This window comes from Onthophagus taurus, chromosome 7 (genome assembly GCF_036711975.1).
Source record: "Onthophagus taurus isolate NC chromosome 7, IU_Otau_3.0, whole genome shotgun sequence".
NCBI lineage: Eukaryota > Metazoa > Arthropoda > Insecta > Coleoptera > Scarabaeidae > Onthophagus > Onthophagus taurus.
In genome coordinates, this window is record NC_091972.1 from 1,856,987 (window position 1) to 1,884,513 (window position 27,527).

Here is a 27,527-nt window from a genome sequence, read left to right on the forward strand (position 1 = left end):
TATACGTGTTTGTTTTCTTCTCTAGTCTGCCTTTCATCTATCTTTTACTGCATTTTTTTTGTGTCTATTTTCTTCCTTGTAGTAACAGACTGTCGATCCGTTACATAACTCAAATATGCTCATTCTTTATTAGTGCATCATTTAGTATTATTTTTTTGGTAGCCATAATTATTTATTTAAAATTAGATATACACTGTTACCAGTTGGGTCTCTTGAAAGATATCGCTTATTGCGACAAATTGATCCTTTTGTCTTAATGTCTATATTTGTTATAAATGTATATATTTATGTAAATATTTGTTATTAAGGCAATAAACATTATTATTATTAAAAATTTCGGGATTAGCCGTGCATCTTCAGATTGATAGTGTTCAGTAAAACTAAGACAAGACCTACACTAGAATCATTGGGGTTTAGTCATACTGAGAGACGTGCGGCTAAACCCGAATGTTTCTCGAATTTTCCTAATGTAATTTTTGCTTAAAACTGAATAATAGTAACCCTTTTTTGTCGCTTCATTTTGAAAATACTCCTCCGAATTAAAAACTAGAATATAATACAAAGAAGTACATTTGACGCGCTCCGTATAAAACCCTCGACTATTCTTCTTATAGCAGAAGATTCAAACCTTCACCCTAACCGAACAACCACACGTTGATTTCATTAAGGAGTATTAAATGTCAGCCTTTAAAGACCCTTTCTACGATACGCTCGTGGTCCAATTCATCCTCCCTTCAATTCATTATTGTATTTAATTGTCCCTGGTCGAATACAGTTAACAAAACAAACCACTAAACAAATAAAACGAATCACGTCAAGCCTCCGGTACGTTGATATTTTTGTGCCATAGCTACCAGGTAGAAAGAAGAGTTCTCGTATCGAATTCGTACACTGCGTACTGTATTTTTTTCTTTTGGTTTCTTTTTCTCCGGTCGTTGATTGTATTCTCTTCGCTATTATGCTCTTTTGTTGGGGATGAATTGCGTGGGAAATGCCTTCTCGTATTACCCACTATTATACCTTTAGGATTTTGCACGGAACACAACTCGGGTTTAACCAATGATCGCAGCCTAACGTTATATTTGCGAGGCCGATCAGATAAATATCGGTTAATATGTGTGTGTATACGGTTCATTTAAAGGGCATCACTTGCGTTATACGAATATAATGGTTGTGTTTTGAAATCAATTGATTTACATCAACAATGTCAGAATCTTCCTATATCTACTATATTGAGTAAACCGTACATAATAGGGGGATTGTTTCGTGGCTTGTAGAAACAATTAACTCTGCTATCGGGGTGTGGAGGGCACTATTATAGGTTGGGGTACTTATAAGGTATGACCTGGGCCTCCCTCGGAAACAATACAAGTGGTTTGTGAGCCGAAACCCGTCAAGTGAGAGATTTGATATTGAACTTAGCTCGATAATATTCGTGAATGTTGAGTGGACAATTAAAAGTGTATGCTCGGAATTAGGATTAACTGTGGGCAGCTTATTTTAATTTTGATAAAAGGGGTTCCTCTCTTTCAATAAAACCAGAGATCGCATCAGTTTAAAAACTTTACACGGTCTCTTGGGCATGGTTTTTTCCAAGACCTTATAGAAACGGAGACAAACATTTAAACTTTGGCTTTATAATATAAGAGAAGAGAGGGATATGTTCATATTTTGTACAACTACCCCTGGTTCATTCGTTTTTTTCTCTATTATTTCGAATGCGGAGTACTCTTATGGTCACACGCACAGCACCACCATTCAGAACGTGAATGGAGGAATATCTTTATTCAAATTGTACAAACGCACCGTGGCGCGTATAGAAAAATTATTAGTGCCAACAATAGGGTGTACAACAATCGAGATACGATCGAACGGCGGCATCCGACCGCGAATAAAAGAGTAAATAAAGAGGCGACCGCGATTGCGATTATGATATTTATTAAATGGGCGGTCAGTCGAGCGAATATTTGGTGGAGTGCTTATACCAACGTCTGTATATCTGTTTATGGAAGCATAATTAACATAAGTAAACATTATTTTAATTCAATGTCTGGTATATTTAAATATATACAAAAATTACATCATATTAAACAATAAATACAATTACTCGTATAGAAAAAAAAACAAACATTAAAACACAGCAGATATATAAAACTTATCTTCTTAATGGTAATAAGCTGGAGCAGCATAACCAGCTACTTTGGCAATTGGGGCAGAGTAGGCGTACGGCGACACAACTTTGGCAACTGGAGCACCGTATGCTACTGGAGCAACAACTTTAGCTACTGGAGCGACAGCTTTAACGATTGGTTCTCCTTCTTTGTGGACAACGGCGTTGAATCCGTTGTGGGCATCAGCGGTGTATTCAACAATACGTTTGGTTCCGTCAGCTTCAACCAAAGAATAAGATCCGTGGACAATATCTCCTTGTCTGGATTCTTGTTGAGTTTTGGAATCTCCGGTGTGTGGGTCGTTGACGGCATAAGCGAAATCGTAAGCAGCTGGAGCTTCTGGTTCGGAAACGTAGGTTTTAGCTACAACGGGGGCGGCGTATTTAGCTACAACTGGGGCGGAATAGGTGACTGGAGCTGGTGCGTATTTGGCAATGGTTGGGGCGGCATAAGAGTAAGATGGAGCGGCGTATGTGGAGTAAGTTGGGGCAGAGTAGGCAACTTTAGCAATCGGAGCGGCGTATGTGGAGTAAGCTGGAGCAGAGTACGCAACTTTAGCAATTGGGGCAGCATAGGTGGAGTAAGCTGGAGCAGAGTACGCAACTGGAGCTGCTACTTTAGCAACAGCTGGAGTTGAGATGTACGCATGAGACACTGCTGGTGCTGCACTGTATGTTGCTACCGGTGCGGCATATCCGTGGAGACCAAGAGGAACTCCAGCGTTGGCAAAAGCCAAAAGAGTAGTGAATGCAACAAACTATAAAAATATTAAATAAATAATTTCATTTTTATAAGTTTTTTTTAACGTACCTTGAACACCATGTTTATTAAAAGTTAACCAATGATTATTGTTACTTGATTCCGTAAAGGATTTTTGGTGACTACGGTATACATGAGATTAATCTGAGCTTATATATCGATCAGAATTGGAGGGTGTGGTTACTGGAAGGAGTATGGCCCGGGCCGAAAGAGTGTCGGTGTGTCCTTTCACTGTCGTAGCTCGCTTCTTTGGCGGTCCATTGTCGGTGTTAGTAACATTTGCAAATTAAAACCGGGCATATAATACAATCCATATCAAATTTATTCCGATTCCATTACGCTATAATTATATAAGGTCGAACTCTAACGTCGGAACGTATCCGATCGATTGCGCAATGTACGACGTTTCTTCGACGAATAAGTATATTATTTGGGTCATCGAGAGAACTTGAATTTTTTTATAATTTTACGAATTTCGACAGGCTAATTATGTGATATAGTTTTTCCATGCGACTTTTGCAATAAATTTTATGTGTAGCAGTCGGTTAAGAAATCTTTTCAAACGGATTTTCGATTTGCGTTGCTTCATTATAAGAAATGTGACGTGTTTATAAAAACGATTAAATTTATATGTATTAATGCAAGATAAACTTTCTTTTCTCAGTTAATTTTTTTGTTACTTTATGTACCCTCAATAAATGTTGCAATATATTTTTATATTATAGAATTACATACAAATTTATTTGTTTACTACATTTGTTTCATCAGGTACCGAAAGTATTTTAATTAACAATAAATTACTTTTATTAATTACAATTAATTTTAAGTGTTGTCGTATTAATTACATTTTTATAAAAAAATGTTTAAACATGCTATTGAGACAAATAGTAGCATTACAAATTTATCATCATACCTAATTACATTAATTTACTAGAATAATTGTTGTTTTTCTATGGAAAGATAAGACTCAGGAACTATGTAGGAATGGAGATAACGACACATATATTTTTTTTAATTTAACAAATTTGTTATCCTATAAAGTGTCACAACCGTTATAGAAAAGTCTCATTATTTATCCGAGCAATTAAGTCAGAAACAAGACTTTACCATTTGCGAAGGAGATTAAGTATAATTGAAATGAATCCCATAAATTCTTGTAGCTTCTCGGAAAATTTGAATTAAGCCATCCCTTTCAGTCTAAAAGCACTTAGCATTTAAATTCAATTCATGTTGCAATTCGTTTATGTGACCATGATTATCACTGCCAAATATAGAAGAAGAACCATTTCTTTCTTGCAACTGTATGTGTCATATCTTACTATCACGAAAAGAAACAAGAAATAAGCTTGATTAGGACAGTAACAAGTCGGAATTTTATTTTTTTTAGTAGGCAGAAGACAAAATCTATCTTTTTCACCATTAGGAAGCATTAAATTTTTATCCGAGCCTGTCTAGAGGCGATATTTTAATTATGCCAAAGTGGCGATACAAAAAGCCAAAAATCTTCTATCAAAATCTATCTTTCTAGGACATCCCTCTTCACATGCTATCCTATCATTGTCGACTGATGCATCTAACACAGGTATGGGAGATGTTTTAGCGCAAACCGTCAATGGAAGGTCTCAACCATTAGCGTTCTTTTCCAAAAAATTTAATTCATGCCAAACCAAATATTCCACTTTTGATAGAGAACATTTAGCAATCTACTCTGCTATCAAATTTTTCAAACATTCGTTACATGGAAATAAATTTACAGAATATACAGATCACAAACCCATTGTCGCATCAATTTTTTCGTCCACAGACAAAACTCCTCGACAAACCCGATATCTAAGTTATATTGCACAATTTACTTCAGATATCAAATACATCAGAGGAAATTCAAATATTGTTGCAGATACTCTATCCAGAACAAACATCGGATCTCTAAATTCACCTTATCCAGATTTTCTAGCCCTTAGCAACGCTCAACTTGCTGACACAGAATTGGAAAACTTACTAAATAAGCAATTTTCCAACCATCCTTCAAAATCTTATCGTTTAACACATCAAACAACATCACAATCCGATATCAAACTGTGGTGTGAAACCTCTTCATCATCTCCAAGAATTTATATTCCGCAACAGTTCAGACAAGCAATTTTTGACACAATTCATAGCTTATCTCATCCCGGAATACGTTCCACCATTCATGCTATCAAAACAAGATTCTTGTGGCCACACATGTCAAAGCAAATTCATGTTTGGACCAAAACCTGCTTAAAATGTCAACAAGCAAAAATTCAAAAACATACAAAATCGCCAATCATTAACATCAAAATTCCTAAAATTAGATTTGATCATATACATATCGACTTGATTGGACCACTCACTCCGTTCCTAGGTTGTACTTATGTACTTACAGTTATCGAGCGCTTCACTCGATGGCCAGAAGCTTTTCTGCTAAAAGATATCACATCTTCTACTACAATAACACATGATCAGGGACGGCAATTCTAATCAAACCTCTTTCTTTCAAAATTTAACACATTACTTGGCACACGACAAATACATCATCATCTTTCCATCCCCAAGCAAATGGAATGTTAGAACGATTTCATCGATCATTGAAGACGGCTATCATCGCTAAAGGAGAGTCTACTAGATGGTACAACAATCTACCCCTCATCCTACTAGGATTAAGAACATCACTTAAGGAAGATCTAGGTTGCTCCTCAGCAGAACTGCTTTACGGGCAACCACTAAGACTTCCTGGAGAGTTCTTCATACCTACTAATCCATCTATTGACTATGAGCCTTTCCTCTCCAGTTTAAGAGACCCTTTTTCAAAATTAAAACCAGTTTTTGTCATCTCAGTTTTTTCTCGACCATATTTTCCTCCGCATTGAGTGTAGTTGTATGTTGGCTATATCTAGATGGTAGATTTTGTCTATTCTATATTTCGCAAGGAGAAAGAAGTGGAAACTATTGCATAGCAAAAATTTATTTTAACGAACAACCCTAATAAAGTCTCAAATAAAAGTGCTTTGGGACTTACTAGATAACTTCAAATTTCGTTTGCGAACCCGAAATAACTCCTAGTAATTTCCTTAATTGGTGACTAGATGTAATTTGTTGAGGTTATCCAATTCGTGTGACTCATAAAATGTATAATAAGTTTCAGGTCAACAAAAACAAAATATTTAAAGATAAATCTCCTTTATTATGGTACAAAAAGAAATTCACCAAAAATTGCAATTATATACAGATAGTGCTTCATACAAATCGGTATCAATAAATAACAATACGTTAAAACCATTCATTTTCTATCAATCATCCACGTTTGTTTTCGGCATCAATTGACACAATTGATCCGAAGTTTGGTTTATTTAACTTAATGGTAGTAGGCTGGGGCAGCATAAGCTACTGGAGCAGCTACTTTAGCAATTGGTGCGGAGTAGGCATATGGAGACACAACTTTGGCAACTGGAGCACTGTAAGCGACTGGGGCTACAGCTTTAACAACTGGTTCTCCTTCTTTGTGGACAACAGCGTTGAATCCGTTGTGGGCATCAGCGGTGTATTCAACAATACGTTTGGTTCCGTCAGCTTCAACCAAAGAATAAGATCCATGGACAACATCTCCTTGTCTGGATTCTTGTTGGGTTTTGGAATCTCCGGTATGTGGGTCGTTGACGGCATAGGCGAAATCGTAAGCAGCTGGAGCAACTGGTTCGGCAACGTAGGTTTTAGCTACGACGGGGGAGGCGTATTTAGCTACAACTGGTGCGGAGTAGGTGACAGGAGCTGGTGCGTATTTGGCGAGGGTTGGGGCGGAATAAGAGTAAGATGGGGCGGCGTATGTGGAGTAAGTTGGGGCGGAATAGGCAACTTTGGCAACTGGAGCGGCATAGGTGGAGTAAGCTGGAGCAGAGTATGCAACTGGAGCAGCTACTTTAGCAACAGCTGGAGTTGAAATGTAAGCGTGGGACACAGCTGGAGCAGCACTGTAGCTTGCTACGGCTGGGGCAGCATATCCATGGAGACCCAAAGGAACTCCCGCATTGGCGAAAGCCAAAAGAGTGGCGAAAGCAACAAACTAAAAAAATTATAAACGTTACAATTATGATTAATTTTTTTTGAGATCACTTACTTTGAACATGTTGATTGTTTGAGATATTTTTGGTAACTGTGCTATTCGGAGGGAACCGTCCGCTTTTATACCAATTTGATGGCTTAGGCGTGGTCCTTTTGAAGTAGAGTTGACTCCGCAATCCGGTGTATGTCAATTGTCCTTTCACCGGGTCCCGACGGTGATATGTTTCGGATTTTGAAATGAATAAAAAAACGCGTAGGAACACAGTATTTTCAAATTGTTGCAATCACGTATATGTTCAAGCGATTTCCAAATTCAATTTAGTACGTGAAAGAAATATATTTTTGTAATGCAATGGTACCCTATTTATGTAAATATCTTAAAAAATGGATCGATTGTAATGCGCAACTGTATGAAAATGAACCCCATAGGTCTTTGCGACGCCAATGACGTAGCGTCGCGACGTTAAACTGTTGCGAGCGCACGTTCCGCTACAGTAACGATTTAATGGCATTGGTGGCGCCCGTTTGTCTGCAGATATGGCGAGCCGACATCGTCGATGTAAAGCTTTATTAGGATATGCCATTAAAAGGAATTGAATTACAATCGTTTAAAATTTTACTACTTTATTGAACATGAACAATATAATTACAAGCTTTTTTTTGTGAAATAAATTCCTATTTAAAAGTCAATCAATTAAATATTTAGACTGCTCGGAATGTTACAAGGTGAAGGTTCAGATTGAGAAAGTAATAAACTGAAATTAAATAGACCGTGAAAAGTAGGTCCAACGTAACAACTAGAGGCTGTTAAATACATTAAAACGAAGAAAATGACTTAAAGGTAGGTCGATTATGTAATATTAAAAATAATTAACTATTTTTGATTTATAGTATTTTAGAAGAAAGTTGTAATTTCGGAATTTATCGTTGCAATTAACGTTTAAGTTACGCAAGATAGTGGTTTTAATTGTTTTCGACCGATTCATTTCTCTCAGGTTTTGTTAATTTGCCATGCAAGGGTAATTTAGTGGAGGTTGTTTATTACATAAGTTATCATCATAAGAATCATTGGGGTTTAGCCGTCTTTAGAGACGTGTGGCTAAACCCAAATGATTCTAGTTCTGTTACTATGTAGAACTAACACTATACCTAGAACTAGAATCATTCGGGTTTAGCCGTCTTTAGAGACGTGTGGCTAAACCCAAATGATTCTAGTTCTAGGTATAGTGTTAGTTCTACATAGTAATAGTGCTAGTGTAAAACTAGAACTAACACTATACCTACAACTAGAATCATTGGGGTTTAGCCGTCTTTGGAGACGTGCGGCTAAACCCAAATGATTCTAGTTCTAGGTCTAGTGTTAGTTCTAGCACTACCACTAGAAATAACACAAGACCTAGAACTAGAATCATTCGGGTTTAGCCGTCTTGAGAGACGTGCGGCTAAATCCGAATGTTTCTAGTTCTTGGTCTACTGGTAGTTCTAGCACTACCACTAGAAATAACACAAGACCTAAAACTAGAATCATTTGGGTTTAGCCGCACGTCTCTAAAGACGGCTAAACCCCAATGATTCTAGTTCTAGGTATAGTGTTAGTTCTACATAGTAATAGTGTTAGTGTAAAACTAGAACTAACACTATACCTACAACTAGAATCATTGGGGTTTAGCCGTCTTTAGAGACGTGCGGCTAATTCTAGTTTTAGGTATAGTGGTAGTTCTACATAGTAACAGTGCTAGTGTAAAACTGGAACTAACACTATACCTAGAATTAGAATCATTCGGGTTTAGCCGTCTTTAGAGACGTGTGGCTAAACCCAAATGATTCTAGTTCTAGGTATAGTGTTAGTTCTACATAGTAATAGTGCTAGTGTAAAACTAGAACTAACACTATACCTACAACTAGAATCATTGGGGTTTAGCCGTCTTTAGAGATGTGCGGCTAAACCCAAATGATTCTAGTTTTAGGTACAGTGGTAGTTCTACATAGTAACAGTGCTAGTGTAAAACTGGAACTAACATTATACCTAGAACTAGAATCATTCGGGTTTAGCCGTCTTTAGAGACGTATGGCTAAACCCCAATGATTCTAGTTCTAGGTATAGTGTTAGTTCTACATAGTAATAGTGCTAGTGTAAAACTAGAACTAACACTATACCTACAACTAGAATCATTGGGGTTTAGCCGTCTTTGGAGACGTGCGGCTAAACCCGAACGTTTCTAGTTCTAGGTCTAGTGTTAGTTCTAGCACTACCACTAGAAATAACACAAGACCTAGAACTAGAATCATTCCGGTTTAGCCGTCTTGAGAGACGTGCGGCTAAATCCGAATGTTTCTAGTTCTTGGTCTACTGGTAGTTCTAGCACTACCACTAGAAATAACACAAGACCTAAAACTAGAATCATTTGGGTTTAGCCACACGTCTCTAAAGACGGCTAAACCCCAATGATTTTAGTTCTAGGTATAGTGTTAGTTCTACATAGTAATAGTGTTAGTGTAAAACTGGAACTAACACTATACCTGCGTACTATACGTGCGGCTAAACCCAAATGATTCTAATTTTAGGTATAGTGGTAGTTCTACATAGTAACAGTGCTAGTGTAAAACTGGAACTAACACTATACCTAGAACTAGAATCATTCGGGTTTAGCCGTCTTTAGAGACGTGCGGCTAAACCCAAATGATTCTAGTTTTAGGTATAGTGGTAGTTCTACATAGTATACTTATTATACTACTTGCTACTTATCGTTGCAATTAACGTTTAAGTTACGCAAGATAGTGGTTTTAATTGTTTTCGACCAATTCATTTCTCTCAGGTTTTGTTAATTTGCCATGCAAGGGTAATTTAGTGGAGGTTGTTTATTACATAAGTTAACCGGCACAACGTGGTCTTTTTTGGAATTGTATTAAGGACCAATCTCCTTGACCCCATAAGAATAAAGTGGATATTTAAGAAGGACTTGTCTCGATTTATACCTTGATCGAGATTTCGATGTTAAGCCGGACCATTCTCGGTAATTGTGTGATTGCGCAACCTTTTTTATTTCACCTGGTGAAACGGAAATGGACAAAATTCCTCGAGGTTTATAATAGAAACCGGACGGGCACCGTATAGGTGTACCTACACCTTTCTTTTGACCGCGAATATGGTGGTGTTGAAGAAGTGGAACAACACGGCCGACTTGAACCACATCACGAATACTCTTGCTCTCAACCGAAGGCCGGTCGACCGCTTTCGATTATTAAACAATTTTTATTATGTCATCCAATACATCGAGGCGTGGTTTTTTTCTTACGTACATAAAATAATTTATAAAGTTTTGAAATAATTTGGTTCTTAATATCCATTTAGCTACCTATTTAGGAATTTCCCGACTTTTATTCCACTCCGATATTTTTTAAATAATTTCTTGACCTTGTTAATCTGTCTATTTATTCCTATCACATCCGTATCCATTCATGGTCAAAAGTTCAGAAAGTTAAATCAGAAAAAAGAAATCATTAAACGTCAATCAACTTTGTGTTACAACTTTGCCCCTTCAATAACATTTGTCTAAATCTCTTTAACTGTAACTAATTGTTACAATTCGAAACACAATTTGAAATGCTAAAATCGGATTATAGACGTAACAAGCTCTACAACCGGTTCTTCATTGAATTTCCTCACATTCAAAGGCAATAATCGCACACGTTACTGCTTCTCGTTTGTAAACAAATCGTGGGCATTATGGATTGCGTAAGATTGCACTCAATCCAGGTGCGGTTTAAATCGAAAATCTTATCCAGAGGAGACCGTTTTATTCATTATCTCGGTACTCTCGAGATAGATTGTAGAGTGGTTCCTGTTCAACTTTGGTTACAAGCAGTTCAATTTACTTCTTACTGTTTATCTTCTAGTTGCTCTCCATTATGACTTTTAGCATTTTACATGAGTTGAGGTGAAAGCGTGCGCCGATTTATTTATACTTTTTTTTGCATTAGTCACCGAACGCACCTGAACGATTTATCTGGTTAGCATTTAGTCTTGTTGAAATTGGAACGCTACGATTTTCTAGGAAATTCTTTTTCGATCGTGATACTATGTATGGACATCGTTAATTAAAGCTCCAAACGATCGTAGTCATTGTTATGTTGGAATTAAATGAGTTGTGATTGATTTAAACGACCATTTATTGTGTAGAAGTGAAACTAAAACGTTATTGTGTTTAACAATAAGGAATAATCAAATAGAATAACTAGAAACATTCGGATTTAGCCCCACTTCTCTCAAGACGGCTAAACCCGAATGATTACAGGTCTTGTGTTAGTTCTAGTGATAGTACTAGTGCACAACTAGAATCATTGGGGTTTAGCGGTCTTTAGAGACGTGCGGCTAAACCCAAATGATTCTAGTTCTAGGTCTAGTGTTAGTTCTAGCACTACTACTAGAAATAACACAAGACCTAGAACTAGAATCATTCGGGTTTAGCCGTCTTGAGCGACGTGCTGCTAAATCCGAATGTTTCTAGTTCTTGGTCTAGTGGTGGTTCTAGCACTACCACTAGAAATAACACAAGACCTAGAACTAGAATCATTCGGGTTTAGCCGTCTTGAGAGACGTACGGCTAAATCCGAATGTTTCTAGTTCCTGGTCTAGTGTTAGTTGTAGCACTACCACTAGAAATAACACAAGACCTAGAACTAGAATCATTTGGGTTTAGCCGTCTTTAGAGACGTGCGGCTAAACCCAAATGATTCTAGTTCTAGGTATAGTGGTAGTTCTACATAGTAATAGTGTTAATGTAAAACTAGAACTAACACTATACCTACAACTAGAATCATTGGGGTTAGCCGTCTTTAGAGACGTGCGGCTAAACCCAAATGATTCTAGTTCTAGGCATAGTGTTAGTTCTACATAGTAATAGTGCTAGTGTAAAACTGGAACTAACACTATACCTAGAACTAGAATCATTCGGGTTTAGCCGTCTTGAGAGACGTGCGGCTAAATCCGAATGTTTCTAGTTCTTGGTCTAGTGGTAGTTCTAGCACTACTACTAGAAATAACACAAGACCTAGAACTAGAATCATACGGGTTTAGCCGTCTTTAGAGACGTGCGGCTAAACCCAAATGATTCTAGTTCTAGGTATAGTGTTCGTTCTACATAGTAATAGTGTTAGTGTAAAACTAGAACTAACACTATACCTACAACTAGAATCATTGGGGTTTCGTCGTCTTTAGAGACGTATGGCTAAACCCAAATGATTCTAGTTTTAGGTATAGTGGTAGTTCTACATAGTAACAGTGCTAGTGTAAAACTGGAACTAACACTATACCTAGAACTAGAATCATTCGGGTTTAGCCGTCTTTAGAGACGTGCGGCTAAATCCGAATGTTTCTAGTTCTTGGTCTAGTGTTAGTTCTAGCACTACCACTAGAAATAACACAAGACCTAGAACTAGAATCATTCGGGTTTAGCCGTCTTTAGAGACGTGCGGCTAAACCCAAATGATTCTAGTTCTAGGTATAGTGTTAGTTCTACATAGTAATGGTGTTAGTGTAAAACTAGAACTAACACTATACCTACAACTAGAATCATTCGGGTTTAGCCGTCTTTATAGACGTGCGGCTAAACCCAAATGATTCTAGTTCTAGGTCTAGTGTTAGTTCTAGCACTACTACTAGAAATAACACTAGACCTAGAACCAGAATCATTCGTGTTTAGCCGTCTTGAGAGACGTGCGGCTAAATCCGAATGTTTCTAGTTCCTGGTCTACTAGTAGTTCTAGCACTACCACTAGAAATAACACAAGACCTAGAACTAGAATCATTCGGGTTTAGCCGTCTTGAGAGACGTGCTGCTAAATCCGAATGTTTCTAGTTCTTGGTCTACTAGTAGTTCTAGCACTACCACTAGAAATAACACAAGACCTAGAACTAGAATCATTCGGGTTTAGCCGTCTTGAGCGACGTGCTGCTAAATCCGAATGTTTCCAGTTCTTGGTCTAGTGTTAGTTCTAGCACTACCACTAGAAATAACACAAGACCTAGAACTAGAATCATTTGGGTTTAGCCGCACGTCTCTAAAGACGGCGGCTAGAAGTATAGTATTAGTTCGACATAGTAATAGTGTTAGTGTAAAACTAGAACTAACACTATAACTAGAACTAGAATCATTCGGGTTTAGCCGTCTTTAGAGACGTGCGGCTAAACCCAAATGATTCTAATTCTAGGTATAGTGTTAGTTCTACATAGTAATAGTGCTAGTGTAAAACTAGAACTAACACTATACCTACAACTAGAATCATTGGGGTTTAGCCGTCTTTAGAGACGTGCGGCTAAACCCAAATGATTCTAGTTCTAGGTGTAGTGTTAGTTCTAGCACTACCACTAGAAATAACACAAGACCTAGAACTAGAATCATTCGGGTTTAGCCGTCTTGAGAGACGTGCGGCTAAATCCAAATGTTTCTAGTTCTAAGTCTAATGTTAGTTCTAGCGCTAGTGATAGTGTTGGCTCTAGTTGTTGAATAAACTAGAAAGCTTTTGTATTTAAATAAATTCAGAAAAATTGAATAGAAATAATAAAAAAAAATTGTTTTGCATACCACATATTACATCAAGAGCATATAAATCTACAAATGGTACTATATTTACGAAGTTTAACTCAGTTTTCTCATATAACATTGATTTAAACATCCATTTATTGTGTAGAAGTGAAATTAAAACGTTATTGTGTTTAACAATAAGGAGATAATTTTAAAATGTATTTATATGATAAGGAATCAACTTTTACAACAATAAGAAAGGTTATTATGTTTCTTTGTTAGATTAATTTGTGAGAGATTTTATGATAAAATTAAATTGATTTGGGTCCGCGTGTTAAAGTTGCGTAAGATTGGTAAAAATTAAATTAAGGTTTCCATAAGATTGAAACGCCAATTCATTCATAGTCGCCTGTGGTTTCTTGACGTGAATGGCAATGCAAAAAGAGTCACAACGTAACCGAATGGATTTGAACGGGAAAAACCGTCGTTATTCCCGAACCGGGTACTAAATCAAACTTGACACTTTTAACAATAATTGACCCAGTTCACATATAGATACTATACCCTTCTATTAAATCCCTGGTTTTCTCTTTTTAAACCAACGACAAATTACGTTTTAGAATTACAATTAAAAATTCTTGATTATCAATCAATCGGATTTAATGCCTAACCCAAGGCAGTTTATTTTACAAAATTTATAGCGTCAAGAAAATATTGGCGTCTATTTAGTTATCTAATCGATTTTATTTATGTGCATCTAATTACAATATATATCTTCAGGTTATTCTCGTTTTATACTTTTTACCTGATTTTATTGTGGTATTTAATAATTCTAATAAAAGTTTCAGATACTTATGTCATTTTTTTCAAGATGTTTTGATTAATATACGATAACGACTCCATTAATACAATTAACAAGTTATTATTTTGTATATTGTTCCGAATTTGATTATTTTATCATGATAATAACATAAGTTTTAAACTTAATGAGTTATCAAGATCAGATTTTAAACAATTTTTCTGGAATAATTTTTTTGATATGTTATCATTGCTGAATATATGGTATATAAACGAGGTCTCCAATTTCGACGTGGGTTCTACGAGTATTATCATAACGCGGAAATTGCAATGAAACTCTTTATAACAATTCAAATTTTGTTGGTTATTTCTTATAGTTTTATTCAGGTTTCTACATCTGGTAAGATTCTTAATAAATATTTTTATAAGCAATAATTTTTTTTATACCTTATAGAAGTCAACGAAGAATGTGTTACCGAAATAAATTGCGAACGCGCTCCGGATGGAAATCAACTTAAACGTCACCCAACGGATTGTAGAAAATCCTACAAATGCGTTAACGGCGAAGCTAGAATATACAGCTGTGAAGCTAACAAATATTTCATTGATGATTTACAATCTTGTGAAGTTCCAGAGGATACAACATGTAATGTGATATGCATCGAAACTGAAACGCCAGAAATTTCACCTGAATCGAGACCAGAGATTCACTGCGACATGAATGAATATTGCAAATCCAACCCGACTGAAAATCATCTTAAACGCCATCCAACTGACTGCACAAAATCTTTTAGATGCGCAAACGGTGAAGCAAGAATATACAGTTGTCCTTCTAATCAACACTTCTATGCTGATATCCAAGCTTGTGACGTTCCCAAAGATGAAGAGTGCACCATTCACGCGCTTGAATGTACTCTTACTACCACTGAAGCTGAAAGTACCACCACTGTGATTCAACCCGAATCAAGACCAGAAGCTCACTGCGACATGAATGAATATTGTAAATCCAACCCAACTGAAAATTCTCTTAAACGCCATCCAACTGACTGCACAAAATCTTTTAGATGCGCTAATGGTGAAGCAAGAATATACAGTTGTCCTTCTAATCAACACTTCTATGCTGATATCCAAGCTTGTGATAGCCCCAAAAATGAGGAGTGCATCATTGACGCGCTTGAATGTACTCTTACTACCACTGAAGCTGAAATTGAAAGTACCACCACTGTGATTCAACCCGAATCAAGACCAGAAGCTCACTGCGACATGAATGAATATTGTAAATCCAACCCAACTGAAAATTCTCTTAAACGCCATCCAACTGACTGCACAAAATCTTTTAGATGCGCAAACGGTGAAGCAAGAATATACAGTTGCCCTTCTAATCAACACTTCTATGCTGATATCCAAGCTTGTGACGTTCCCAAAGATGAAGAGTGCACCATTGACGCGCTTGAATGTACACTTACTACCACTGAAGCTGAAATTGAAAGTACCACCGCTGCGATTCAACCCGAATCAAGACCAGAAATTCACTGTGACATGAAGATATATTGTAAAAATGGTCCCACTGAAACTACACTTAAACGCCATCCAACTGACTGCACAAAATCGTTTAGATGCGCTAACGGTGAAGCAAGAATATATAGTTGCCCTCCTAATCAGCATTTCTTCACTGAGTTGCAAATTTGTGATGTTCCCAAAACGGAACAGTGTGAAATTGAAGCGATTAAATGTGGTAATACTGCTACCGAAGCTCCTATCGAGATTACTACAATTGATATTCAACCCACTCCGAAACCAGAGGATCAATGTAACATTAATATGCATTGTAAATTTAGTCCCAACGAAGATGGATTTAGACGCCACCCAGCTGACTGCACCAAATATTATAGATGCGTAGACGGTTATCCCATTATTTACAGTTGTTCAATGAATCAACAATTCTACACCGATTCTCAAATGTGTCATATTTCTAATAATCAATGTAATATTAATTGTGTACATGATACTACTGAAGTTGAAACTACAACTGTTATTCAAACCACAACTTCAATTCCAACTACAACTGTAATTCCAACTACAACTTCAATTCCAACTACAACTGTAATCCCAACTACAACTGAAAGTCAAACCACAACTGAATCTTCTGATGAAGACCTTGAATGTGATATTAGTAGATGTCCAGATATTAGTTTCGATGAAGTTGCTTATTTACGACACAAAGATTGCACAAAATATTGTTTGTGTCATGGTTCACTCATTTACACTTTAAGCTGTGGAGATATGTTGCATTTCAATTTGGATTTGAAAACTTGCGATTGGCCAAACAATGCAGGTTGTGCGAAATAATGGTTATAATAACTTTATAAATAACGAACAAAAAGATGGTTAAATAAATATTGTTACGATGTTAGTTTTATTATTTAATTTTTACCTAAAAACTACTAATTAATATAAATGCGTTTAATAAAATTTTTCCATTAACGATTACATTAAATTTATTAATAAATTACATTTTATTGTGAACGATGATGTGATGTATAATTGTTATCTAATTCTGAGTAGTTTTTATCAATTATCTAAGTGAAATTTTAGACGTTGCTATCCATGTATCCTCTAATAGTTTAGTGACTTAATACGGACACAAATCTCTATTAAAGATGAAAATGTTTTACTGTGTATTTCTGTTGGCGGTGTTTCTATGTACTTTAGGTAAGATATTTTGAATAAATCATTTAACGATTTTTTTAAAGTTAATCGAAGAATATTTCTTTATAGAATTAAGGTAATTAATCATTTGTTAGGTTTTTAACTTTTTTTTTCGTATATGGTTATACTAACCAAGATTTTATGCAAAAGAAGAGAAACGATAACATATTTTTTTTGTATTTTGCTGCTAAGTGACGTGATAATCAATTGGCTTTGAGTTTATAGACTCCTGATCCCAATAGCAGAGGAATTTTGTCTTTTATTATCGACATAGGATCAGCATCCCGTAGATCGCTAAGTATTCCATGTTTCATCACTGGGAAGAGATCTAACCTATTGATTTATTACTTGCCATATCGGTTGTTTGTAGACTTCTCCTTGTTGTTGGATGTCCTTCGACGCATAAAATAAATACATTTTTTGGAGTAAATCCTTTAGTAGTGGTTCTTCATTTAGTCAAACTTTTCCGTAATCTCTAAGGCTCTTTGGCTACTATGGAATCACGCATAGTAGCCATAACTTTGATTTTCAAACTTTACAAGTTCTGGGCCATAGACGTACATGTAGAGTATCTTGTGGTCAATTTAATGAATTCATTTCCTCTCGTTCACAAAATATAAATTCATATTTCCAGTGCAATAAGAACCGCTCTAAGCTCGTTAAACGCATAGTCATAACTAGGGCACGGAACTTTTGTAACAAAACGATACGATTTCCCCCCTCCACTCGTTTTTAGCAGAAAATTTCATACAAAAGTTGTTCTAAATTAAATTCTAAAACGATTTTCTCAATAAAAAAAATATATACAGGGTGGTTCAGTTTTTAATCGGGAAACTTTACTAGGACGTAGTACTTGCCAAAATAACACAAGTTTTTTATATAAACATAGGGTCGCAACTCTTTTGTTTTCGAGCTATGAGCGATCAAAGTTGAGCTAAAAATTTACATTTTATTATTTATTTCGGCTATAAGTAAACCGAAGAATTTGAAATTTGGTATGTATTTACTACTGGTTAACATCTTGTTTTCTAGCATACCTTAAGCTTCCCTAGCGCCCTCTAATGGGATGAAATTCACCACCCCCTTGGTTCTTTTTAGAAGAACTTTTTAACGCAATGCAATATTAACATAGAAAAATATGGGTTGTACAGCTCATTCTTTAGTGGTTCTTTTTTGTCTCTTTAGTATTTCTCTTAAAATTGATAGTTTTTGCGTAAAAAAATAAAATATGTTACATTGCGCGGCAAAGCGCTACCTACAATAAAAAACAAAATTTTAAGTTGGCTATGGAAGATGTAAACTTACCAGGATTTTGGGCTAACACAATAACACAAATTATTTACGATTTCGTCTCTTGACTTGTTTTCTCATTAAAGTAATAAAAAATTTAATTAAATTTAAGTTAAAATAATCATTCAAAAGATAAGTAACATTTAATAATAAATTAAATAGTATACTAAAAAAATGGAAATTACAAGAGAAAAATGTTAAAAAACAAACAGAAAACTAATTAAGAATCAAAATGAAACAAATTTATCAAAAAAACTCATTACAAAAATAAACACAATTAATTTAAAAATTGTTCAAAATGCATGCCATTGTTATCAATGCATTTTTGGCATCTTGTAACAACAGAATTAACTGCTGCTAATATTTGAAACGGATTGTTCCTTAAAGTGTTAGCAGCGTCTTTTATTTTTCCCAACAGTTCTTCCCGAGTGTTTATTGGAGCGGCGTAAACTAGATTTTTCATATAGCCCCACACAAAAAAATCTAAAACGTTAAGATCAGGAGACCTTGGTGGCCAGGCAACGGGACCTCGGTTTGCCTCTTGATAATTGACAGGACCTAGTCGTCCTATCCGTCTATGACCATGCACGTACGTTAGCGCTGTAATGCGATGGTGCCCCATCCATCTGAAGCCAATGTTGCTCCAGATCACCTAGAGGAACGTCCGATAAACATTCCGCCAAATCGTTTTGCAAAAAATTTAAAAAATAAGGCCCACAGAGGTTATTATTAATGACACCCATCCACACATTAAAACTAAACTCTGTTTGGTAGGTTTTTGGACGTATTGCATGGGGATTTTCATGCTCCCAACTATGTAAGTTATGGTAATTTACGGCACCCTTTTCTTGTAAACGTGGCTTCATCTGTCCACAAAATCTTCTTACAAAAATTTTGGTCACGTTCAACAGACTGTACAAACCACCTACAGAAAGTTACTCTTTTAGGACCATCTTCAGGTCTTAAATTTTGTACAGGTTGAAAACGATAGGGTTTCCTGTGGTCCTTCTTCAGAGTTCGTAAAATTGTACTTCTTGAGACTCGTAAATTTTGAGCTTGAAGTAGTCTAGCAGCTATGCGACTGCTTAATGTGCTGTCATTATCAAAAAGGTTTAAAATTGCTCTTTGGTTTCTGTTATTTTGATTATTTCGTACTTGCTGGGTATTTAAACCATATTGTCGAAAACGTTGATGTGTATTGATAAATACCTGAGGATCAGGACATCTTCTATTAGGAAACCTTCTAGCGTATTCTCTAGATGCCGCTTCCGCATTTCCATCACAAAAACCATAAATAAAATCTTCTGTCGAAAATAATCGTGGCATGATCAATTTTTCCTAGTTTTTTAAACAATGATTAACAATAAAAAAATAATGATACTTTTACTTAATAACAATCAAGAAATATTTTCAATAATTGTCAACAATTAAGAGGATTTAACGTAACTAACAGCTCGTCTCAATACAAACATAAATTGTTTTTTGAAAATCAAAGCCAACTTTTAGAGTAATTTTAGCTAAGCATGGCGGTACATGGCACGACATTCCATTTTTTTACACAAAAACTATCAATTTTAGGAAAAAAACTAAAGAGACAAAAAAGTACCATTAAAGAATGAGCTTTATAACCAATATTTTTTTATGTTAATACTCCATGGCGTTAAAAAGTTCTTCTAAAAAGAACCAAGGGGGTGGTGAATTTCATCCCCTTAGAGGGCGCTAGGGAAGCTTAAGGTATGCTAGAAAACAAGATGTTAACCAGTAGTAAATACATACCAAATTTCAAATTCTTCGGTTTACTTATAGCCGAAATAAATAATAAAATGTAAATTTTTAGCTCAACTTTGATCGCTCATAGCTCGAAAACAAAAGAGTTGCGACCCTATGTTTATATAAAAAACTTGTGTTATTTTAGCAAGTACTACGTCCTAGTAAAGTTTCCCGATTAAAAACTGAACCACCCTGTATATAAAAATTTTTTTGATATTATTTTCTTAATTATTGATCAAATCAAAAATTTTTATTAACAACATTTGTTTAGAATTACTTCAGGAACAGTGTTTGTTAATACATTTTTTTGCTAACTTGAAATTTAAATAATTTCCCTCTGAATAGTATGCTATCAAAATTAATTATCTCAACAATTATTGTTTTTATTAAAAAATGTTTTAAATAAAATTTGATTCAATTTCGATTTTGAATCAATTATCTTAATAAAAAATTTTTACATCTTTATTAATTAAGCATCTAAGTATAATTATGTATAAAAACGGAAAAATTATTATTTTAAGGTTATCTCCTTAATTATTGATTAAATCAAAAAAAATTTTTGACAAAGTTTGTTTAGAATTATTTCAGGAACAATTTTTGTTAACATAATTTTTTTCTAACTTGAAATTTTAATTTCCCACTGAACAGTATGCTGTTTTTTAATCAAGATTTTCTGAGAACGAGTGGAGGGGGGAAATCGTATCGTTTTGTTACAAAAGTTCCGTGCCCTGGTCATAACCGTATGACATCATAAAACGATAAATTATGAATTATTAGAATCACTTCATTTGACATATCATTATTTTGCAATTAAGAAAAATAATAGTTCCGAAGTTTAGTTATATTAAAATTTTTTTTAGATAATATAAGTGCTTGTGATATAAACGCACTTTGTCAAGAGCATGAATCACTGATGCCGTTTATCGCACACCCAAGTACCTGTTCAAAATCGTTTAAATGTAAAAATGGAGAAGCCGTAATTTACAATTGTCCTAATGGAGAAGAGTTTTCTGAAGAGTTACAAAAATGTGTTACATCAGGAAATGGTAATTGTGATGCAAGAAATAAAGAATGTTCGCAGAGTGATTGTAAGTATTATAATTATATTAAGCAGAAGCAATTAAAATATTATAATAAATGATTATTAATTTTAGATAATTCAAGTGTTTGTGACCCAAAAAAATTTTGTGACGAATACGAATTAGTAATGCCCTTTATCGCTCATCCGCATGATTGCACTAAATCGTATAAATGTAAAAATGGAGAAGCTGTTCTTTTTCATTGTCCCAGTGGACTGGAATTTTCTGAGATGTTACAAAAATGTGTTGAAGCTGGAGAGAGTACTTGTAAATCTACGTGTACATAAAAACAGTAATAATTATTTTATCTAAAGCTATTTGAATAAAACTTGATAATGTCACAGGTCTAGAATTTTTCATGTGTCATCATATTTTTGATATAAATAAATTTGTATTTTAATAAGAATTAATATATCATTAAAAAAAAAAAATAATATAACAATACAATATTATAATTGCCTCGGTTTGATTCGTATTTGATTACCACTAGATGATTTCATAACAAACTCAGATGTAAGTACAAGTTTAACTGGTGGATCAGCCGGAAGCAACTCAAAATTTCGTACAACTTTTGTAATAACCGATTTCATTTGGTACATAGCAAACGTTTTTCCTATACAATCTCTCGACCCCTTTGAAAATGGTAAAAATCCGCTTAAATTAATTTTGGAGCTATTTGCCGGTAAAAATCTATCTGGATCGAATTTATTAGGTTCTTTAAAAAATTCCTCGTCGTGATGCATAGCGTAAATATTTATCGTTGTATCTGTACCAGCTGGTACAATACCTCCAGAAACTTGTAAATCTTCATCTAAAGTTCTCTCAATCATTGGAACAGCGGGGTAATGTCTTAAAGCTTCTTTTATTAACGCTTCTAAATAAACCATTCCGTGCATATCATTTCTTGTTATAGTTACATTTTTATCTCGACCTAAAATTTCTACTGATTCTTCAACAACTTTTCGTTGTATTTCAGGTTTATGCGCGATTTCGTATAAAGCGTAAGCTATTGTTGAAGCAGGCGTATCTTGACCCTAGTTTAATCAAAACAGATTAAAATATTCTTTAGTTTTATTTTTAAGTACTTACAGCAACAACGAAAGTGTTCACGTGATCGATTAATCTATCACCCGTTAAACCAGCTTCCGTGATAATTTCAAAAACGTTTTTAGTATCCGTGTCGTCATTTGATCGACTTTTTGAGTTCTTCATGTATTCAGATATAAGAAACTTTGAAAAATCTCTTAAAATTTCTTCGCAACGTTTACTTAAACGGTATTCATTTGTGAATTTGAACAAGAAATTGTAGCCTTTGTACAAAGAATATGTTCTATTCATGACTATTGTTAAAAACTGTGATCTGGCATTTAAATATTCCATGTCACCAGTTTTTAAGATGTGTGTTCTTACTCCAATCATTGTTTCTAAATAATTCAGAAATAGAAGTTATATATTTTTATTTGTTATGTATTCTCACTGAAATATAACTGGAACTAACACTAGACCTAGAATTAGAAACATTCTGATTAGCCGTGAGTCTCTCAAGACGGCTAAACCCCAATGTTTCTAGCTCTAGGTGTAGTGTTAGTTCCAGTTTTATGCTAGCACTGTTACTATGTAGAACTAAGACTATATCTAGAACTAGGATCATTTGGGTTTAGCCGCACGTCTCTAAAGACGGCTAAACCCGAATGATTCTAGTTCTAGGTATAGTGTCTGTTCTAGTTTTATACTAACACTGCACTAGCACTATCACTAGAACTAACACAAGACCTAAGACTAGAATCATTCGGATTTAGCCATCTTGAGAAACGTGCGGCTAAATCTAAATGTTTCTAGTTCTCGGTTTAGTGTTAATTCGAGTTTTGCAGTAGCACTATTACTAGAACTAACACAAGATCACGCACGTCTCTAAAGACGGCTAAACCCGAATGTTTCTAGTTCTAGGTATAGTGTCAGTTCTAGTTTTATACTAACACTGTTACTATGTAGAACTAACATTATACCTAGAACTAGAATCATTTGGGTTTAGCCGCACGTCTCTAAAGACGGCTAAACCCGAATGTTTCTAGTTCTAGGTATAGTGTCAGTTCTAGTTTTATACTAACACTGTTACTATGTAGAACTAACATTATACCTAGAACTAGAAACATTCGGATTAAGCCGCACGTCTCTAAAGATGGCTAAACCCAAATGATTCTAATTCTAGCTCTAGTGTTAATTCTAGTTTTACACTAGCACTATCACTGCAACTAACACAAGACCTAGGACTAGAATCATTCGGATTTAACCGCCTTGAGAAACGTGCAGCTAAACCCAAATTATTCTATTTCTAGGTATAGTGTTAGTTCTACATAGTAACAGTGCTAGTATAAAACTAGTACTGACACTATACCTAGAACTAGAAACATTCGGGTTTAGCCGTCTTTAGAGACGTGCGGCTAAACCCAAATGATTCTAGTTCTAGGTATAATGTTAGTTCTACATAGTAACAGTGTTAGTATAAAACTAGTACTGACACTATACCTAGAACTAGAAACATTCGGGTTTAGCCGTCTTTAGAGACGTGCGGCTAAACCCAAATGATTCTAGTTCTAGGTATAATGTTAGTTCTACATAGTAACAGTGTTAGTATAAAACTAGAACTGACACTATACCTAGAACTAGAATCATTCGGGTTTAGCCGTCTTTAGAGACGTGCGGCTAAACCCAAATGATTCTAGTTCTAGGTATAATGTTAGTTCTACATAGTAACAGTGTTAGTATAAAACTAGTACTGACACTATACCTAGAACTAGAAACATTCGGGTTTAGCCGTCTTTAGAGACGTGCGGCTAAACCCAAATGATTCTAGTTCTAGGTATAATGTTAGTTCTACATAGTAACAGTGTTAGTATAAAACTAGAACTGACACTATACCTAGAACTAGAATCATTCGGGTTTAGCCGTCTTTAGAGACGTGCGGCTAAACCCAAATGATTCTAGTTCTAGGTATAATGTTAGTTCTACATAGTAACAGTGTTAGTATAAAACTAGTACTGACACTATACCTAGAACTAGAAACATTCGGGTTTAGCCGTCTTTAGAGACGTGCGGCTAAACCCAAATGATTCTAGTTCTAGGTATAATGTTAGTTCTACATAGTAACAGTGTTAGTATAAAACTAGAACTGACACTATACCTAGAACTAGAATCATTCGGGTTTAGTCGTCTTTAGAGACGTGCGGCTAAACCCAAATGATTCTAGTTTTAGGTATAATGTTAGTTCTACATAGTAACAGTGTTAGTATAAAACTAGTACTGACACTATACCTAGAACTAGAAACATTCGGGTTTAGCCGTCTTTAGAGACGTGCGGCTAAACCCAAATGATTCTAGTTCTAGGTATAATGTTAGTTCTACATAGTAACAGTGTTAGTATAAAACTAGAACTGACACTATACCTAGAACTAGAAACATTCGGGTTTAGCCGTCTTTAGAGACGTGCGGCTAAACCCAAATGATTCTAGTTCTAGGTATAATGTTAGTTCTACATAGTAACAGTGTTAGTATAAAACTAGAACTGACACTATACCTAGAACTAGAAACATTCGGGTTTAGCCGTCTTTAGAGACGTGCGGCTAAACCCAAATGATTCTAGTTCTAGGTATAATGTTAGTTCTACATAGTAACAGTGTTAGTATAAAACTAGTACTGACACTATACCTAGAACTAGAAACATTCGGGTTTAGCCGTCTTTAGAGACGTGCGGCTAAACCCAAATGATTCTAGTTCTAGGTATAATGTTAGTTCTACATAGTAACAGTGTTAGTATAAAACTAGAACTGACACTATACCTAGAACTAGAATCATTCGGGTTTAGCCGTCTTTAGAGACGTGCGGCTAAACCCAAATGATTCTAGTTCTAAGTATACTGTTAGTTCTACATAGTAACAGTGCTAGTATAGAAGTAGTACTGACACTATACCTAGAACTAGAAACATTCGGGTTTAGCCGTCTTTAGAGACGTGCGGCTAAACCCAAATGATTCTAGTTCTAAGTATAGTGTTAGTTCTATATAGTAACAGTGCTAGTATAAAACTAGATCTGACACTATACCTAGAACTAGAATCACTTGGGTTTAGCCGTCTTTAGAGACGTGCGGCCAAACCCAAATGATTCTAGTTCTAAGTATACTGTTAGTTCTACATAGTAACAGTGCTAGTATAAAAGTAGTACTGACACTATACCTAGAACTAGAAACATTCGGGTTTAGCCGTCTTTAGAGACGTGCGGCTCAGACGTCTGAGGACGCACGGCTAAACCCGAAACTTTCTAGTTCTAGGTCTAGTGTTAGTTCTAGTTTTAATTGTTATTCAGTGCTAGATTGTTGCATATTTTGAACCAAAACTAGAACTAACATAAAACCTAGAACAAGAAACATTTGGGTTTAGTGGTTTTGGGACGCGTGGCTAAACTTAAATGTTTCTAGTTCTAGGTCTAATGTTACTTCTAGTGATAGTGTTCAATGTTTTTATTTAACTACAACAGACCCTTTAAACTAGAAAGCTTTTGTATTTAAATAAATTCAGAAAAATTTAATAAAATAATAAAAAAAATTATTTTGCATACCACATATTACATCAAGAGCATATAAATCTACAAATGGTACTATATTTAAAGCGTTTAACCCAGTTTTCTCATATAACATTGACACCAATTGGTTACCATGATATTCAAAAGCAATATTGTAAGGATCCATTAGTTTCGTGTTAAACGCAACGTTCGTTAATTTTCTATCTTTTCTCCATAAATCAACTACAATTTATTAATGATTAATGATATTACTAAAGTGTATAAAGATTTAAATGGGTTAGTATTTTAATGAAGTTATTAAATACCGTGTGATGTCACTAAACCATTCCCCAAAAAGGGAAACATATGGTTGTAAAGTGACGATTTACTCAGTGAGGAATTTAATACTTTTTGTGCCACTCCTGGATCTGCTATCACTATTTTTGGCGTTATCGGACTAACCCATATTTTTACAAACTTTCCAAATGTTTTGTTTAAAGAAATTATATTATGAAACATATCTAAAAACAAACAAAATTAATTTTTTAATTAAAAATATAAAAATTTACCTTCAATATTTCCTTTCATAAGCCCCATATTTCCTATTAAAATATTGGGTGGGGGCCCAGGAATATTCTCCATTGACTTGTACTTCCATTTTTTTGTGTACAAAAGTTGTAAGCAAAAAACGGCAAAAAGAATTAACACCAAATACATTTCAACTACAATCGAGTTAATTTTACAGCAAAATTTCGTTATATTTAAAAGTATTATCACTTATTTATATATTGCGATGTTCTTTTAATAGTACTCATCCATAACTAAGCGACGTAATAAGATTTCGTGTCGATTTGACCTTCAAGAAAATAGTTATAACAGTGATTTAAGATTCGATGTATCTTACTTATTAATAATTTTTATAAAACTAAACTTAAACTCTTAGATGCTCTATAACTTTACTCACCTATGTGTTAATGAAAAAATGTGTTTTTCTTTGTATAAATTTAACTGTTACAGCCTTGAGGTGTGTTTTCGACTGTGTAAAAAAGTATGTCTTCATAACGGATTATCCATTTTATCTGTTTGCGTTATATTAATATCTTTTCTGCTTAATTAAAAAAAACATTGCAATAACAAAAGTTATCAAAACATAAATTTATCCTTTGATAAACTTAGAAATTAAACAATATAACGAGTTTTCGAAATGCGAAATAAAACTAAGACAATAAGACCCGACTGTAAATAATTAAAATAGGTTTAATTTTAAAATAAAATTTTATTTTGAAATAATGTTAAGTGTGCCATCTGTTGAAGAAAAGACTAACTTTGATATAGTTCCTTGGAATTATATTGACCATTTACATGATTCTGTAAAATAACAATTAATTATTATTAGTAGATAATTATTTTTGCAAGAATCTCAACTTTATTTATTAAATTTAAAATGACTATTCAAATTTCGTGGATTATTTTATATTTAGTGAAAATGTTAGAGTAAGCAGATTTTATGCTTCAGCTTCTTCGACATAGAGTGCACTGTCCTTAATGTCTTTAATTATTAAACTTTTCCAAATTCTTTTTGTTAGCGTCAAAGATCATATTTTTGAATTTATAAAAATTTTTAGACTATTTTAAACATGCTTTCCAACATTCTTTAGACAATTTCCAAAACTTTATAGAAGATTTCAAAAGTTATTCAAAACATTTCCGAGATTCACCAGAAAATTTTCAGGGATTTTTATATATTCTGGAATTTATATGCATGGCACAAGATTTTCTACAGTTTTCCAGAAAAC

At 34.7% G+C, this 27,527-nt stretch overlaps 5 protein-coding genes across 6 annotated transcripts; 2 read left to right on the plus strand and 3 right to left on the minus strand.

The window, feature by feature from the left end:
• Positions 1-2,033: 2,033 nt before the first annotated feature.
• On the minus strand, positions 2,034-3,069 carry LOC111423659 (cuticle protein 21-like). Its single transcript, XM_023056927.2, has 2 exons — positions 2,982-3,069; positions 2,034-2,928 (listed from the first exon to the last, which is right to left on the minus strand). The coding sequence occupies exons 1-2, from the start codon at positions 2,991-2,993 to the stop codon at positions 2,164-2,166; spliced, it is 777 nt and encodes a 258-aa protein (XP_022912695.2). The 5' UTR covers positions 2,994-3,069; the 3' UTR covers positions 2,034-2,163.
• A 3,042-nt stretch (positions 3,070-6,111) lies between these two features.
• Positions 6,112-7,086, minus strand: LOC111423660 (cuticle protein 21-like). Its single transcript, XM_023056928.2, has 2 exons — positions 7,063-7,086; positions 6,112-7,008 (listed from the first exon to the last, which is right to left on the minus strand). The coding sequence occupies exons 1-2, from the start codon at positions 7,069-7,071 to the stop codon at positions 6,304-6,306; spliced, it is 714 nt and encodes a 237-aa protein (XP_022912696.2). The 5' UTR covers positions 7,072-7,086; the 3' UTR covers positions 6,112-6,303.
• Positions 7,087-14,575: 7,489 nt separating this feature from the next.
• LOC111423668 (uncharacterized) lies at positions 14,576-16,742 on the plus strand. The gene is made up of 2 exons (XM_023056936.2): positions 14,576-14,729; positions 14,784-16,742. Exons 1-2 carry the CDS (start codon positions 14,591-14,593, stop codon positions 16,676-16,678), a joined length of 2,034 nt encoding a protein of 677 aa, XP_022912704.2. The 5' UTR covers positions 14,576-14,590; the 3' UTR covers positions 16,679-16,742.
• Positions 16,743-16,879: 137 nt separating this feature from the next.
• On the plus strand, positions 16,880-21,520 carry LOC111423670 (chondroitin proteoglycan-2-like). The gene is made up of 3 exons (XM_023056942.2): positions 16,880-17,041; positions 20,959-21,186; positions 21,253-21,520. Exons 1-3 carry the CDS (start codon positions 16,990-16,992, stop codon positions 21,462-21,464), a joined length of 492 nt encoding a protein of 163 aa, XP_022912710.2. The 5' UTR covers positions 16,880-16,989; the 3' UTR covers positions 21,465-21,520.
• LOC111423669 (cytochrome P450 4c3-like) lies at positions 21,182-26,892 on the minus strand. Of its 2 annotated transcripts, XM_023056938.2 has the most exons (6): positions 26,696-26,888; positions 26,301-26,587; positions 26,058-26,252; positions 25,789-25,974; positions 22,267-22,601; positions 21,182-22,211 (listed from the first exon to the last, which is right to left on the minus strand). In XM_023056938.2, the coding sequence occupies exons 2-6, from the start codon at positions 26,446-26,448 to the stop codon at positions 21,627-21,629; spliced, it is 1,449 nt and encodes a 482-aa protein (XP_022912706.2). In that variant the 5' UTR covers positions 26,449-26,587; positions 26,696-26,888; the 3' UTR covers positions 21,182-21,626. The 2 variants fall into 2 exon arrangements, with proteins under 2 accessions (XP_022912706.2, XP_022912709.2); XM_023056941.2 differs by lacking the exon at positions 25,789-25,974 and having other exon boundaries at positions 26,696-26,892.
• Between the last annotated feature and the right edge of the window lie 635 nt (positions 26,893-27,527).

Bases quoted from the DNA above. Each gene is read 5' to 3' on its own strand.
- LOC111423668 (XM_023056936.2), top strand. From the start codon at position 14,591: ATGGTATATAAACGAGGTCTCCAATTTCGACGTGGGTTCTACGAGTAT. The intron at 14,730-14,783 runs GTAAGATTCTTA...TATACCTTATAG, and splicing joins TATTCAGGTTTCTACATCTG to AAGTCAACGAAGAATGTGTT.
- LOC111423670 (XM_023056942.2), top strand. From the start codon at position 16,990: ATGAAAATGTTTTACTGTGTATTTCTGTTGGCGGTGTTTCTATGTACT. The intron at 17,042-20,958 runs GTAAGATATTTT...AATTTTTTTTAG, and splicing joins GGTGTTTCTATGTACTTTAG to ATAATATAAGTGCTTGTGAT. The intron at 21,187-21,252 runs GTAAGTATTATA...TATTAATTTTAG, and splicing joins AGAATGTTCGCAGAGTGATT to ATAATTCAAGTGTTTGTGAC.
- LOC111423669 (XM_023056938.2), bottom strand. From the start codon at position 26,448: ATGTATTTGGTGTTAATTCTTTTTGCCGTTTTTTGCTTACAACTTTTG. The intron at 22,602-25,788 runs GTATGCAAAATA...TGAATTATTTAG, and splicing joins TGCTCTTGATGTAATATGTG to AAACAATGATTGGAGTAAGA. The intron at 22,212-22,266 runs GTAAGTACTTAA...TGATTAAACTAG, and splicing joins TGAACACTTTCGTTGTTGCT to GGTCAAGATACGCCTGCTTC.